The sequence below is a fragment of the Aulostomus chinensis genome, chromosome 24 (assembly GCF_037954235.1).
Source record: "Aulostomus chinensis isolate RoL2024-O1b breed Wild chromosome 24, RoL_Achi_v1.0, whole genome shotgun sequence".
NCBI classification, from domain to species: domain Eukaryota; kingdom Metazoa; phylum Chordata; class Actinopteri; order Syngnathiformes; family Aulostomidae; genus Aulostomus; species Aulostomus chinensis.
The window spans coordinates 1,032,403-1,049,180 of NC_141343.1; the positions used below are offsets into that span (position 1 = coordinate 1,032,403).

A 16,778-nucleotide genomic window follows, 5' to 3' on the forward strand; every position below is an offset into this window, starting at 1 on the left:
AATACACCATTTTCAGAAGATTTTAAAAAAATGTTATTTGATAGGTTTTAAGTGTCTTTTTATTAGATGCAGCAGAAGCGGTAAGAGCTGATAACTGCCAGAAATGCATTTTGCAGATTATGATGGAGTCGCATAAAAAGTGACCTTTGACCTTTTTGCATATCACATGTTGTCACTTAATTTATTCTGTTATAATTTTATTGTCATGGACACCGTGCCCACATTGTGTGGCATTTTGTCATTATCAGTCTGTTCCCTGAGTTTTGGTTAAAAATATTTTATGTGCGTTTTGATCTTTGACCATCAAAATCTAGTTTGTCCATTAACATTCTCCAAATGACATTTGTACCACATTTGAAGACACTGGCTGCAGGATTGAGCTGAATGAAGAGCTAAACCATGTTCCATATCTGTAAAAACATTAGTTGGTCTTTGTTTTATACTTTGATACTGGGATTATTTGGCTACAGGACTGTGTGATCATGCTACAGATTATTAGGGCCTGAGCCTGAGGGTACTTCAGGGTACTTCAAGACCCTATTATGTTTGCTCGGCAGAGCAACACATTAGCAGCACTAAAAACACACACTAAACAGTGTCCCAGCCCGGAGCCGGTTTTCACATACACACCATTCAAAACCTGGTACTGGACTGTTCTTGCTCTCAATGAGTGTGCGCAATATGAGCATTATGAGCATAACGCGCATGATCTAATTTCACCCCCTGAACATGCATGAAATTCGCTGAAATTCTGCACAATTGTCCAGTCTGGCTAAACATTCACTAATCAATAAACAAAAAAACAAAAACGTCTATAGCGCCACCTAGGGAGCCACACAACTACAAGATAATTTTTTTATAATTTGGAGCGCTATAACTCCTCCCACGAATGTCCCACAAACATGGGACCAAAACCGTTGTACTCGTCTCCTCAAGACAAACAATTCATACACTCTGACCCCTCACCTATCTCCAACAGAATGTCCACAAATTGGACAAAACTGTCCAAAAATGACTTTTTTTACTCCCCGAACAAAATCTATCTCCTCCTAGGGCATTAATGGTATCGCTTCCAAACTTTGCCACATTAATCACACAACTCTGCTCTTCAAAAATCTTTAAAGGTTTTTATATGAATTACTCGGTTTGGATTTTATAAGCCCTCAAAGTGGGGGAGACACGTTTCACCTTACAAAGAAAGTCTATGGGGAAAGCGTGTCCTCTCAGGGTACATACTGTCAAACAAACACTTCTCACGTCTACACCATACATCCCACAGCTTTTACAAACACACCACTGCATTCCTGACAAAAATCCCTACAAAAATATGGTATTATGTGTCACTCTTGACCAACGTATGCCGACTTATTCAGCTTTTCCACACTCCAATTCTGGTGCTCCTCCACTCTCTCCACTCTAGCACAGATCAAAGACAGAGCAACGGGGGAGGGGTTCTTAAAGGGCCAGCTCTCAGCTCTGCTCTCCACTCTAGCACAGATCAAAGACAGTGCAGTGGGGGAGGGGTTCTTAAAGGGCCAGCTCTCAGCTCTGCTCTCCACTCTAGCACAGATCAGAGACAGAGCAGCGGCAGAGGGGTTCTTAAAGGGCCAGCTCTCAGCTCTGCTCTCCACTCTAGCACAGATCAAAGACAGAGCAACGGGGGAGGGGTTCTTAAAGGGCCAGCTCTCAGCTCTGCTCTCACTCTAGCACAGATCAAAGACAGTGCAGTGGGGGAGGGGTTCTTAAAGGGCCAGCTCTCAACTCTGCTCTCACTCTAGCACAGATCAAAGACAGAGCAGTGGGGGAGAGGTTCTTAAAGGGCCAGCTCTCAGCTCTGCTCTCACTCTAGCACGGATCAGAGACAGAGCAGTGGGGGAGAGGTTCTTAAAGGGCCAGCTCTCAGCTCTGCTCTCACTCTAGCACAGATCAAAGACAGAGCAGTGGGGGAGAGGTTCTTAAAGGGCCAGCTCTCAACTCTGCTCTCACTCTAGCACAGATCAAAGACAGAGCAGTGGGGGAAGGGTTCTTAAAGGGCCAGCTCTCAGCTCTGCTCTCACTCTAGCACAGATCAAAGACAGAGCAGTGGGGAGGGGTTCTTAAAGGGCCAGCTCTCAGCTCTGCTCTCCACTCTAGCACAGATCAAAGACAGAGCAGTGGGGGAGGGGTTCTTAAAGGGCCAGCTCTCAGCTCTGCTCTCCACTCTAGCACAGATCAAAGACAGAGCAGTGGGGGAGGGGTTCTTAAAGGGCCAGCTCTCAGCTCTGCTCTCACCCTCTGATCAGACTCAGGCTTCTAACTCCTAAACTACAAGGCCCAGGGATTTGACCAAGACACCCTTGGATTGGGGCTGGTGTCAACGACGCGGCCGCAGGCTCAGCCCTAACAACGCTGCTTGCAGCTTTAATTTGCAATGTATTTGATAGCCTTGCGGAATATTTACCTAATCATGTATACACACACGTTCTTGACTGCAAATGTGTCAATCGTCCAGAGCTACCCAGATCGCCTGCAGCCTTGGTGTGTCTCTGAGATCTCACTTGTTTCTACAAGCCCTGATGACGACTGAGTAGAAACGAGTCTCAGCAAAAGCTTTTTCATTTTAATTTATGACTCATGATCTAAAACAACATACAAGTCTAGTCTCTTTTTTCGAGACTACTGCAGTGAAATAGCACTCCTCGACTAACCTACTTGTACTTACGTTCTAATAAGAGTGTTATACTGCCCATGTTTGAAGCAGCATGTACTGTGAGAGCCTTACAGCAGTTGCAGATGATCCTGCCTTCTGATTAATGCATTCTTCTTGTTGACCAGCGTGAACCATTCCTGAATCAACCTCTCCTCCTCCACCTTGTCACTGCCTGTCCGGAAAACATGGCAACACAATTCTGTTACAGGTTACAGCTGTCCCAGTTTAATTAGTACCCTTAAATTTCTAAGCTTTATACATAGAGTAATAGTGAATTTTATTGTGCAACCATCTGAGGCCATGTAGTACTTTACTGCAATTTCTTCAATATTTCTTTCAGTCTCTTGTCTATAATGCACCTGTTTCCATTAGTTGTCTTAGCTTCCTCTCCACCACTGCAGCTCTGGTATCGATATGGTTTTGTTCGGCTTCCAGGGCTTCCATTTGACTCAGCACATACTGGCTGGGGTCCTGGATGCAGTAAAACACACACACACACACACACACACACACACACACACACACACACACACACACACACACACACACACACACACAAACAAATTTGTTAATGTAGAGCAACAATGCTTAATAAACTATATGCAATATTTGTAATTATTTTAGCTAAAGCTATAACTATTATGTGTGCACACTAAAAGCTCATGAGAGAATCAGGATTCTTCATATTCATGATCCTGACTTAGACTGACCTGGCCCTCCGGTCTTCCCTCCTCAACCACAGCCCCTGTTGTCTCTGAAAGTCAAACACACAAATTAACAAGTGAGAGTGTTTAATGAATTAACCACTTACAGTTTTTTTTTTTGGTTTGTTTTTTTGTTTTAGCTTGGTCACATGTTTTGGTCACATTTACAAAACTCTGCACAATGTCAGTGAAACAGAAGTCTACGTAGACTATATTGTGAACCATTTCTCATAAAAAGCATTCAATGATACACTTCCAACCACTGTCAGCTGCTAATCCTGTTTTCAGGATCTCGGGTGGAGCCTGTCCCAGCAGTCGTTGAGTGAGAGGTGGGGTTTACCCTGGACAGGTTACCAGTCCTACACTGGGCCACATACAGACAGAGAACCACTAACAGCTTCAGGCCATTTAGAGTCTCCAATTATCCAAACAAGCATATTTTGGCATGTGTGACGAAACTGGAGAACCCAGAGAGAACCCACGCAGACACGAGGAGAACATGCGATGCAAACTCCCGCCACTATCCCGCCTGCAAAACTCAGTTTCTACTTGCAGCATTTTTTAAAAAATATCTACAAAATCTATCAGCAAGCAGCAAAGGGTGTGTACAGCATGTTCTCACGTACTTGTCATGCACAGTTTTTCACAATCATTGCAACACTTTTCTTGATACTTTCCACCCTTTTCTAAGAAATGTAAGCATTAAAGCCAGTCTTCAAACTATATTCACAGTTTCATTTTTCTGGACTTTACTTTTACATTTTCTATTTTGTGAGATTTTTTTGAAATGTAAAATGCATTTAGAAAAGCAATATACGTTTTTTTTCTATCGAGCTAAACGCCTTGAACATTGTGTTTTCTTTTTTTTTGCTACAGTTTGTAATTAATGCTCAGTACTGTTTTTAATTTGACTGGCATGGATGATGTGGCAACATTGCTTGGTTTGTGTGTGAATTTATTGTGAAAACTGTGTGCCATTTTGAATAAAACAGTGAAAGATTTTAAGACATGTATCTTAATGTTTGTGAAACACTGCATTATTATTATTTGAAGTAGTTTGTAGTAACCCATCCAGGACGTAGCCCGCTTCTTGCCCAATGTCAGCTGGGATAGGCTCCAGCCCCCCCAATGGTTAAGCGGTATAGAAAATGGATGGATGAATGAATAAATTGTAGTAGTAGTAGCAGTATTACTCCAGTTTTTGTCAGTAAGTTTGATACATTTCTTGTATCTAAATTGAAACTATCTGAACTTCCTAAAATTCCCCCAAAAAATGAAAAAAAAAAAAAAGCAAATAGCAAATCTCTGCTTCTACCTATAGGGTCAGTTGCGTATGTTGATCATAATGTAAGCTGCTTGTTTGTTTTGCGAATGTATGCTGGATTCATTCATTGCTCTCAGGTGAATCTTAAGTGGAGTCAGTGGTCATACATTCTTTTTACATCTGCTACGCTGTACTGTAAAGTACAAACAGTTACAGTGTACAGTTATGTTTAGCATCCTACTGTTGTAATTGATATATGTTGTACAGAAACAGTGCAGCTGTGGGCATTTTCAGTCATTCGGGATTGTCTTTTTTCCATTTTCCATTTTTCACATGTACATTACTGCAAACTATATTCAAAGATAAATAATTTTGAAGCAAATTTCATCTTCATTCTCTGTACATGATGTTACCATTAAAGGAAAACATGTTCTTATATTATAAAAAAACACTGATTTATCTGAATAATCATTCAAACTTCAAAAACGGAAGTCCATCATTTATGTAATGCTCCTTGTTGTTAGTGTTTTTGTGGTTACTGTATTATGAGAAACAATGCATGCTTTCTGTTAAAGCATCCATGATATTTTGCTTAGTTTGGAACGAGTGCCAAGTGTTTTGGTGATTTGAATGAGTTTAGGAGATGAGACTAACAATTAGCCAAGATGCATATTGGTAAAACAGACTATATGAAAATAAAATAAAAAAAAAAAAATTCAAGCAGATAACAGTTGTAAATCATCATGCCCAGAAAAAGTTAAGAAACATTAAGTTCCTCTTTAATTTATCTAAATAAAAGGGAAAAAGGCTTACAAGCAGGCAAACGTTCTCGTTTCCATCTTTGTTTGAATTCATCTACAGGTTCCTGCCTTCATCTGCACCAAGAATGAAGGCTGACAGTGTTGTGCATGTGGGATTTACTTTAGAATGAGTTAAAAAAAAAATCTAGTCAATAAAAACTTCCCTAAGGCTACCAAAAAAAAAACCCCTTCTAGTAAGGCTACAAAAAAGTTCCCAAGAACAACTGACCGGTTTCTGACGTCCTTTGAGTACTTGCACTATCTTCTTGTCCTGCAACGCCCTGCAAAGGCCAAAGGAGTTCCTAAGATGTAGTAAAGCCAAGAAGAAGAAGCTAACAACTATTAACAGGAAATAGATGAAAAATGACAACAGAATGGAAGACTGCATCATACCACCGTTATGTCTCCGTCATCCATTGAGCCACTCCTCTGCTGAGACCTTCGCTTCTTGACGAGATCTGCGTCTTTCACATGAGAGAAACCTGACTTGGACAGGAAATGAGTCCTTGGTGGTGCCACTGGTGCCTTAGATCCACTAGCCCCAGGAACTTGAGACCCTTTCGTTCTGGGAGGTGGAACCACATCCTGATTGCTTTTACTCTCCTCTGCTGGGCCTGTCGTCCCATTAGTCTCCAGAGTAATACCCTCCTCCTGAAGCCTCTGGGCGCAGTAGCGTACTGTTGCCTCTGGATCCTCTGGCGTGTCCCGGTCTGCCGCTACTGCATAGCTGGATTCGCTGCTGTCTTTACCTATATGAAGCACACTGAGCTCCTGGCCCATGAAATGGGTGCGGATCTGGTTGAGGTAGGTCATGACAATAAGACGGTCCGGCACTGTTGGCATGACCATATCTGAGGGCTCCATTAGCCTGGAAATGCCAAGTTCAGCAAAACCATCGAAGGCCTGTCATGAAGAGGAAAACAGATGAATTTGTTTAAATCAAAATCCCCAACCGAGACATAAATTCCTTTTCTATGATGGAAAATATTGATTTAAAATCAACAGATAACTAATTGATAATCACCTTTCTGTTGTTGCGCTTGATGTCATACGGGTCCAGCAATTCATAATTACTACATAAAGAAACAAGATAAATTAAGAGTGACAAAAAAGCTTTTTTTGATCATAAACTGCAAAAAGAAAGAAAAAAGACAGAAGTGAACATAATTGGATGAATCAGTATGCAGGCAGTGCTGATAACCACTCTGTGGAGGAGACCTGTAAATCCCAAGATAGTATCATGATAAAGCAGAGGTTCCTAAACTGGTTTTCGGGACAGTGTTGGGGGCACGTGCGCACAACAGTTTCAACCACCTCTGAGGTTACTGGAGGTTGTGAGTCTCACCTTTACTTTAGACATAAAGTAATGTTGAACAGTTTGGTAACCCCTATAATAAAGCATACCCTGTATCCTCTATTTCATGTCCACATCATGTCCACAATAAACATCATGATGTTTACAGGGCTTTGAAACAACGGAGACCATAACCTCATTGGTAAAATGCTTTCTGAGGTAATGGAACGAATGAGAAACAGGATAATTTCCTCCAAAACCTCGACAGAAGTTATTTTTGCAACCAGTCGCCCCCCAGCTGGCCATGAGAAAGAAAGGTCCACCTCTTTTACACAGTCTATACTCTTAATTTCTACTTCATATGCTGTTACTCACATCTTTTCTGGACAGAAGTGATGTAAGATGGCACAAAAGGCCAGACCATTCCTCCAGGAGGTGCTGAAATTGGTGATCTTCACTCCCTTGTGAGTCTGCGTTACCTCCTTACACCACTCCAGGAGAGACTGACTGGACGTCACTAAGCCTGGACTGCCTGACAGACTCTTAAACACAAAAATCTAAATTATTACACTGTTACTGTAATTTAAATTTCACATACTGTAGGTCATTTAACTGATGCTTTGGAGTCTGAAGAATGCTACAACAGAACAATAAAACATTTGATAGTTCAATGCCTTACAAATTGTTAAGCAATTGCCTAATAACAGATCTAGCAGACAGAGTCAGTTGGATTTGAGTAAATTATAATAAAAGATAAGTGTAATAATTACTCTCAGTCTAGCTGATTTCGAGCCAGCTTTGTAACTGGTTAACCTAACCACATTAGTTTATTGCTAACTGACTGCTGCTGTGTGTAAATATCAGTGTTTTCAAAAAAAGAGCTGAAGAACTGTGGTGGAAGATTTAGCAGGCCAAAAATCCAAAACAAGCTTGGTAGATCTGATAAGAAATGCTTGCTGAGTTTGGAGAACACTTGGTGGGTGTGTCACTTGGAGTAACACATTATAGAGCATACATGTTTTGTTCCTAATAGCTACATAAAGCTTGAACATACTTCGCGGGAGTCAGACTGATCTGCAGGTGTTGCTGGAGCAACTTGTGACTTGCTGTTATAAGAGCCGCTCATAAGGTCACCAGGTGGTACAGGAACAAGCTGACCTGAAGATTCTTCTGTTCTTTCTCTTGGCCTAGAAAGCCATACAAAAAGAAATCAAAGTGATAAATAATGGCAATGAGTGGCTTGTTATTGAGGATTTTCAAAAGCATGCTGTTAATGGAACCCTAAATGTAGATGATATTATGTATTGGCTTTTCTACAGAGTCCTGTTTCTTGACCACTTGGAGAGCGGGTGGGCCGAGATCACCCTCAAATGAGCAGCAAAAAAATAGAAGTTCACTTTGTATGCAGGAAATTATTTTTCAAGCAAAATATAATTTCAATCTAGTATGATGGAAAGTATATGTGAAAACCATATAAGAGGTGTGAATATAACAAATTATTAGATCTATAACAACCATCAGTGTCCATTTGAAATGCTCTGGAAAAGTTCTTAAAGGGCACACCCATAAAATTTTAAAGAACTAGGTTGTTTCCATTGTATCTGTTTACTTCCAGAGCTCCTGCTTGTATAAAAGGGGTATGGTGTTGTTAGAACAGATTTAATTAGTCAAGATAATTTGGATATTTTTCAATAGGCCCAGGCCTGTTCAAAGTATGAGTAGGTGGGCCGTGAAGAGGGAAAGGTTGAGACCCCCTGATATAGGAGGTGTGAAATATCATCACTTTCCCTTCAGACTACTGACTAAGTGACAAGACTTAGTTTAGTAGGGTATACTAGGAAACAAATGATGTATAAACGAAAGGTAGGAGTTGAGATTGACCATTACAACTTTCCAAAGCAACAGGGATACATTGACATTGATTAATGGCCAAGAATCGGGTTTCCATAATTATATAGGCCCTACTGTATTTTGATGGATATACACAAGGTGAAGCCTGAACATTTATGCACAATGGGAAATGTGGGTGCTCTTAGAACTGTCTTTTAGCTCAACATGGTCACAGCCAGCAAAAACAAATAAACACTCCACCCACTCAGTCCATAACACTTGCTTAACACCACTGTAGTATATTTCAGAAAGATAGCAGCCAGCTGTCAGGAAAATCATTTTTAAAATTTATTTTAATTAATGGCCGTTACCCACTCATACCTTAACAACGCTTCCACTTAGGTAATTTTTCAGCATTGCTGTGATTTTTTTTAACCATAGTTAATATTCATCATATAAAGCAATCTGATGTTTTGAGCTAAATGTTAGCATGACTGCAGATAGCTAGCGAATGTCAACTTGCATGGAATGGCATCAGCCTGTAGCTAGTTTGTTCAAGTGTTCAAGCCTAAAAAACATGACACTGAGTTGAACACTATTGCAGTCAATCACAAAATAGCCTCTCCAAGTTTAGGTGAGCTTTGTATTTTCACAGCATTTAAGCTGAACAGTTGCTACTCAGAGGGTGTAACCACTGTGACATCACATACATACTCTTTAGTAAAGAGAAAGATCATGCAAAATGTACATATGTCTTAGTTAAAGAGTGCACCCACCCACGCACCATAATGTTCATGGACTATCCTTACCTGGTTTCCTCTAAACAACCAGCAGCTACTACATCTACAGACACAAAGCCAAAGTCCAACTCTTCATCCCTCATTTCCTTCTGTGAGTTCATTTCCATTGATTCACTGCCTTTATCATCCTCTACATGCAGCCAGTCATCCTGAGCAGATATGACAGAAGAGGCGAAGGACCTATTAACCTCTTCCTCCAGTTCGTTTTCAATGTCCATCATCTCAGGCGCCGCCTCTGTAGCTTTCTCTAAGTCATCTGTAGCAAAGGATTTATCCGTTAAGGTCCAGCCTTTCATGATTTCATCCAGTACCTTCTCTGCTTCACTATTTTCTTCTAAGTGTGGCTGAGAAAATCCTTCCTCCTCCAATACTGCTCGCACTTCCTTTTCCAACTCATCTGCAGCATCATCTTCACTATTGACTGAGACGTTTCCTTGATCAGAGGTCACACTTGTGTCTAGTGGTGTTGACTCATCCTTTTTGTCCTGGCTAGTGACAGATGTATCCTTGTTATTTCTCTCAGAGGATTCCAGTTCTAAAGTACACGTACTGTCTGCAGGTAGTGTGGTTGGTGGAAAAGTTGCGCTTAGACGTTTCTTGGCTCGAGGTAGAGGAACAGGTAAGCTTGATTGCTCATTCTGTTGGAACGGTTCTTGACTGGTAGTGTCAGTTACTGTGTGGGACGGACAAGTAGGTGGTGAGCTAGAGCCTATATTGTCATCTGTGAATGAACCACTAAGACGTTTCTTCACTCTTGGTTTTGGCACAGGCACGCTTAAGGTCCCTGGTGTGTTTGCACTATCACCATCCTTTACTTGAACCTTACCCTCAGGTGTCAATCTGTTTCTCCTCAAAAAAACGGCAGCAACATCATCCCTTGATACAGGAGGTAGATCTCCCAGAGGAGGAGGGGGAAGGCCTTTTCTGTGTGGCCCCATTAACAGTTCTTTAGGACAAGCATGGCTTCCTGCCAAGGCATCCTCTTCAAGGAAGGCCTGAGATGTTTCTTCTGTAGCTGTGAAATCATCAGGGAAGGAGCCACTAAGACGTTTCTTCACACGAGGCCTCGGGATAGGAAGAGTTGGCTGTTTGTCCTCATCATCTTCTGATGTAAGAGAAGATGTGTTCATATCAACAGATGTGCCACCAACGATATTTGACAACTTAATTTCTTCGGTATCACTTCTTACAGCATTGTTGAACTGGAAGGGTTTTATCTCTTTGTATGGGAGACAAATCTTTTTGATGATTGAGAAGGAAACAGTGTCCTCAACATCAAAAATCTCTGGTTCTGCCTTTGATACAATCACTTCAGTTCCTTTTGTTTCTGAGGAGGACATTCCAGTAGGGCAGGTCTGACCTGATATTTTTGTCTCCTGAACAATAGAAGAGATTTGTTCTCTATCCTTTGAGCAGACCCACTGTGCTTCTGCCTGTAGTGTCAAATTCCTGACCACTTCTTGAGAGTGCTGTTTGGTTGTTTGGTTTTTACAAGCTTCAGGTTGAGCAGGGGTCAGTTCAGCGGTAAATAGACTAGGTTTTTCGATTGCAATTGAGACTTCAGATATTCTCTCATATGGTTGCAGATCTGAATCAGATGTTCTATGAACAGCTGCAGGAACATGTATTTTTGTAGACACTGTGTCTTTCCCCCTCAGAGGCTTACAGGGGGTAGTTTTCAGTGGAGCTTCAGGAGGCAAACTACCATCTCTTCTCTTTACACGAGGAGGGGGGACAACATTTCTGGCTAATTGCACAGGTTGAATTTCTCCTTTTTGGCTATGATCACCAGTGTATAATACAGTATGCGCATCAGGTCCATCAAGAGGACTGTCACTGTCCTCTTTCTTTATTCCACAAGATGGAGAAAGGTCAGTCTCAGACTGTGTAGGAATGATCTCATCAGCGACATCTTTCCTTCCAGACTGGATTAGAATAACTTCGGGAAGGTGCTTGACAGCCAAACCATTGGATGTTTGTGTGCGGTCTGGTGTTAAACTGTCTTTTCTTCTGAGAGGTCGGGGTGGAATGGTGCCTTTTTCTTGATCACTGTCTTTCTGTCGAGGTTCTGGAGGTGTTCTCTTTGCCTTCCTGCCTCGCTGAGTATCAGCACTGTCAGCTTGTAGGTCAACCTGATGAATGCTTGAATCAGCTGTGTGCTGAATGGTATCTGTCCGAGACTCACTTAATGAAGGCTGCAAGGCAGTCGCAGAAATTTCCTCTGTCCTCATTTGTAGGAGGCTTAAGGACAAGAAAGGACAAGCTTCAGAATTTGCTATTCTTTACCTTGTCATTCAGTTGTACCATGCAGACTATAGCCCAACCAACTGTTAACCTGCATGACCAAATAGACAGACCCAAAACATAGCTACAAGTTGTAAAGCACACCTGACAATCCCTTTCAGTACTTCGGTTTACTAACATACATGCGCACAAACGCACAGACACACTGAAACAAAAAGGAAAACAATTGCAACCTATAACATAGATGTTCAACACAGCAAGAAAGGTAATCCCTGTATTACAAATCCAAATCAGAATGCAAATCCTTAGAGCTATTTCGAAGAGTTAAGCATAACAATTACCAGAGTAATAAGAGAACATATGCATAACAACAGTAAATGTTATCACCACAGATGCCAAACATAGGTCACACCGTGCATACACTGAAGTGGGGCATTTTCCCCCAGCACTCACCCTGTAGCCAGTTGGGATGTAGTTGGCACTGTTCTACCCTCACTTCGCTCTCCCGCAGTCTGGTGCCTTACTAACAAACTTTCAACGTCCGCTGATGTTTCAACAGAGTCCTGCCCATTTGTATGATCAAACATATCGTCCTGTTCCTCAATTCCTTCACCATCTTCCTTTGATATTTCAGTAATATCTGCCTCAGTTAATGGTGGCCATTTCTTCATACTTGCACAAGCCGAAAACCCATCATCACTGTCTGTAGTCGGTGATGGTGACACTAATCGATCACCTACCAAGTCCCACATATAAAGCTCCGCATTTGTTGGATATGTAGTGCTATGTTTGGTGTCAAAGTCCTCAAACTGGCAAACTAAGGTATCCAACTCCTGAGTGAGAGCAGTTTCGTCTGCACGACATGGAAAACTCTGATCTGTAGGGGTCACAGTCCTTTCACTTGGGTACATCGCAGAAGCCTCCTCGAGTTGTTGATTAGCTTCAGCTAAAGTAGAGCTGGATGGCCCCAAAATGGATGCTACTGTTTCATAACTGTGAGAAATGGATATAGTGTAAATGAACCATGCAAAAGGAATATGGTGTCAATACACATGTACTGCAGCTAATAAAACAAATTAAGAGTTGATTAGTGAAGTCAATACCAGTCCAACAGCAAGTCAATAATCTAAATTCAAATTGAATGATCATAACAGGACTCAATCAAACAATGTACATGGAATGTGATGTTTCACATGTCACAAAATTCAGCCTCATTCAGAATTAACAGTAATTATTGCACACTACATTTCACGCTGCACACTAAACTTTCAAGCCAGTTCACACTTACCCTTTGTGGAAAACATCCACAATAGTTTTTACTAATCCTGCAGTTTCTTGCTCCTTTGCTGCTGAAGATGATCCTTCTGTTTTGTGTCTTATTGCTCCCTCTGCCTCCAGTACTTCCCAACCTAAGACTCCCTCTGGGTCTGATGTGTCTGATCGCTTCTTCGCTGTTTGAGCTTCCTCTGACTTTATCCTCTCTATTTGTGATTCACTAAGAACCCAAATAAAAGGACTTAAAGGCATGGTATTCACAGAATCCGTGCAACAATATAATACATGTAAATAGTCTTGCAAGAGATACGGAAGATTACCATGCAGTGTACTGTATAGTCATGTTTGTTTGTTCAAGCAACCCAAATCACAGCAAACAATGCAAGAGGCCACTTCGACTTACCCATCATCTACAGACAGGTCTATGTTTTGACTTGCACCTTCTTTGACTTTCTCCTCTGTCATAAAAGTAAACAGAACAATTCAAGAAAGGAAACAGTACAAAGACAGATGAAGATGGCCTTAAGGCTAAGACTAGAACTGTCTCACCATTTACAAGTGCAGTGCTGGGGTTGGCAACATGTGTAGAGGGACAACCAGAATCTTTAGCCTCTTTGAGATAAGGTTGGGTGGACTGTGGTTGAGGCATTGATTGTGATGTCAGGTTTCCAGTGGCAGAAAACAATGAACAAGTTTGTGTCTCCTTCCTTATTAGATTCAGCTGATTGCTTGGGAAGCCTGGAATTTGTGTCAGATGGGGACATGATGGAGCCATTGCTACCATGCAATTCATTTCATCTTGTTTAAGTTCCTTTGGCGCTAGAAGTTCTTCAATGAGATACATCCTCTCATTCTGCGTCTTCTCAAACAAGGGCTTGCTGTGTGTTGAAGTATTTTGTATGTTCATACATTCAGAGCTAAGCATCCTTGCTGATGGCAAACCTGGGATACATGAAACACATGGAGCAGATGTGTATAAGCTGACCATGTCTGATGGTTTGTTCACAGCTTCAGCAGAGGGAAAACCATGTACTCTAGCCATTCTTGGGCAGGAGGTTACCATCGTCACCATGCTTTTCACATTATGTTTTTCAGGCTGATCCTGTCCAACATGTTCCATAATCATTTCTGACCTCTTCATCTGATGCTTTATCACAATTTGCTTTGTTTCAGGAAGCCATCTCACATCTGGGATTGTAATAATTGATGCAAATCCAGTGAGACTTGACGTACTCGGGCAGCAAGGTACCAAATCTACCATGCTGGGTTCAACTCTTGATTTGGTTTGAGGTGCAGAAGGGAACCCCGGGATACTGGAGACTTCTGGGCAAGATGGTCCTATGGCCCACATTATCTTAAAAGTTTCCTGGTCTTTAACTGGACCATCTATCATAAAGACTGTCTCCTTTGGAGGCTTTTCACACAAAGTGAACGGCTCAGAAAGCCACTGGAATTTATAAGCCTCTTCACTGGATGCAAATCCAGAGAAACGTGATACTTTGGGGCAAAGAGGCAAAAGATTAATCATATTGTAAGGGAGAGCAGATGGGAAGCCTGGAATCTTTGATGCTCTTGGGCAAGAGTGAATGATAGCAAACATGGTGTTTATTTTGTCTTTTTCCTTTGGTGAGCTGGTAATTCTGAAATGAATGTTCTTTTGTGGGGTGTGCGTCAATAAACCCAGCTCGGCATCCCATCCTTCTTTCCTGTGCACTTCAAGTGACGAAAATCCAGGTATGGCAGAAACAAGGGGGCACAGCGGAAGGAGGTTTACTACATTTGGGCCATAATACACAACTTTGGGATTTGGAATAGATGGGAAACCAGGTATACAAGATGCTTTAGGACAGGATGGTACACAGGAAACCATATTATTTGTTTGTTCTTTGTAGTCATGTGATGTGTCATATGTGAATTCCTTCTTGGGTAGCCTCTTCAACAATGACCCTCTTTCTGTTACCCACTCATTACTTATATTTCCATTAAGAGATGAAAATCCAGATATTTTAGAAACTTGAGAGCACATTGCAAAAAGGCTGATAATATTTGGTGTATAATATACAGGTGGTGGATACGGATGAGAGGGAAATCCTGATGTCTGGGGCTCTTTTGGACAAGATGGTACAAGGGAAACCATTGCTTTCATTGTTCTCTTATCTGTGTCACACCTATCAGTCAGCGTTGTCTTCATTTCTTTCACCCTTGGTTCAAATAGTGGCTCCCTGCTTACTGTCCAGTCCTTTGTCTCATGAGATGATGGAAATCCTGGTATTTTTGACTGAGAGCTTAAAAGACTGACCATACAAGGCTTGTAAAAAGCATCAATCACTCTGGTATGTGATACAGAAGGAAAGCCAGGGATACGGGATTCTTTTGGGCAACTTTGTACAAGAGAAACAGCTCCTTTCATGAATGTGTGTATTTTGTTGTTCTCCGGTGAAATCATATCATCCTTTTTATTTTCTCTCTTCCACAATGGCTGATGAAGTGTGATATTATTCCAGTTCCTGCTGTCAACATCTTGCACAGATGGAAAACCAGCCATGTTAGAGACAGCCGGGCAAGAGGGGAGGAGGTTGACCATACTTGAGTCATTATAGATCACTATAGGTGTCATAGTAGATGGCAACTCAGGTGTACAAGCTGCATTTTGACAAGCCGTAGCTAATAATGACATGGCATTCATTTTATCATCATAAGGTGCAGCAACACTGAAAAAGAATAAACTGTGTTGTGTTACAGATGGGAACCCTGGACTTCCAGCCTTTGCAGGACAAGTCGGCATCAGTAAAAACATTTCTTTCTTGTTCTTTTCATCTTCCTTTGATGCATGTGTCAGAAAAATACCCTTCATTTTAGATTGTCTTTCCCAAAGTTGCCCTTGATTTATCAGGCACTGCTTTTCATTTACAAGAAATCTGGATGGCATGCCAGTAATATTCGTCACACGAGGACAGGTTTCAAAGAATGAGGACTGTTTGTACTCAACAATAGGATTCCCATTATCTGGCACATATTGCTCAGTACTCTTAATGGGAATTAAAGGCTTTGTTTTTATCCTTTGTTCAAATTCATCTGCATGTCCTCCTAACTGAAGAGAACACTCAGGTGTTGCAATTTCATTATCTTTTGATTGCCTTTCCCAAGTACACTGGCTTTTCTGTTGGCATTCAATCAGTTGTTTCGTACTAGTAGGGAATTCAAATAAGCCACTGGCTGGTGAGCATATACTTGTTTGATTTATTTTTCTGGTCATCACTTCCTCATCAATGTCCATCATCATCAAAGGGAGACTTGTCATCATGTCAGAACTGGAAGATGTTGGAACCATAAAGACATTTTCCTTTATCATTTCCATTGCTTTCTGTGATGCCTCTCCAGCCACCACTGTAGTTGTCTTTGGTAGTTCCTCCCACAAAATGGCCGTGTCTGTAGGACACTTTTCAGTAATTGCCTTTGGTAGCTCCTCCCACAATATATTTCTGTCTGTGGGGCATTTTTCTAACTTCTGGTCAGATGTATTTTTTGGGGTAGATGGGAGTTTTGATGCATCAACAGCCATAGGGCATGATGGTAGAGGTGAAACTGTGTTTTCGTGTCTAAAGAGAAGGTTACAGAAGTTACAGTATTAGGAAAGATATAAAGATATAGAAAAGTACAGAACTACTTAAGAATAGTTCAAAAATAGTATTAGATTACAGCATTCCCTCTTGGTGCAATGTATCTCAATCAATAAGGATATTGATTAAGTGGATCATACCAGAGTAAAGGTTTTTTTACTTACGGTGGTCAAGTTGGAAATACTCTTCCCCATTATAATTAGATGGGTATTTTACTCTGATGCATGCAATTTCTGTTTATTCCAAACATATTCCAGC

The 16,778-nt window shown here is 41.3% G+C and overlaps 1 protein-coding gene across 12 annotated transcripts in view; it reads right to left on the bottom strand.

Annotated features, from left to right (window-relative positions):
• Positions 1 to 16,778, bottom strand: part of ehbp1l1a (EH domain binding protein 1-like 1a) — a 51,671-nt gene that overhangs the window by 7,308 nt on the left and 27,585 nt on the right. For 9 of the 12 annotated variants that reach the window (XM_086196595.1, XM_086196594.1, XM_086196592.1 and 6 more), the window contains 13 exons: positions 13,450 to 16,499; positions 13,304 to 13,358; positions 12,914 to 13,120; positions 12,079 to 12,618; positions 9,391 to 11,622; positions 7,806 to 7,938; positions 7,127 to 7,293; positions 6,482 to 6,530; positions 5,851 to 6,360; positions 5,687 to 5,738; positions 3,400 to 3,443; positions 3,049 to 3,160; positions 2,762 to 2,861 (listed from right to left, as the gene is read on the bottom strand). In XM_086196595.1, coding sequence (XP_086052721.1) covers positions 2,762 to 2,861; positions 3,049 to 3,160; positions 3,400 to 3,443; positions 5,687 to 5,738; positions 5,851 to 6,360; positions 6,482 to 6,530; positions 7,127 to 7,293; positions 7,806 to 7,938; positions 9,391 to 11,622; positions 12,079 to 12,618; positions 12,914 to 13,120; positions 13,304 to 13,358; positions 13,450 to 16,499 — 7,251 coding nt within the window. Of the gene's footprint in view, positions 1 to 2,761; positions 2,862 to 3,048; positions 3,161 to 3,399; positions 3,444 to 5,686; positions 5,739 to 5,850; positions 6,361 to 6,481; positions 6,531 to 7,126; positions 7,294 to 7,805; positions 7,939 to 9,390; positions 11,623 to 12,078; positions 12,619 to 12,913; positions 13,121 to 13,303; positions 13,359 to 13,449; positions 16,500 to 16,778 lie in introns of those variants that run through there. The other 3 variants (XM_086196597.1, XM_086196598.1, XR_015111704.1) reach the window with 3 other exon arrangements.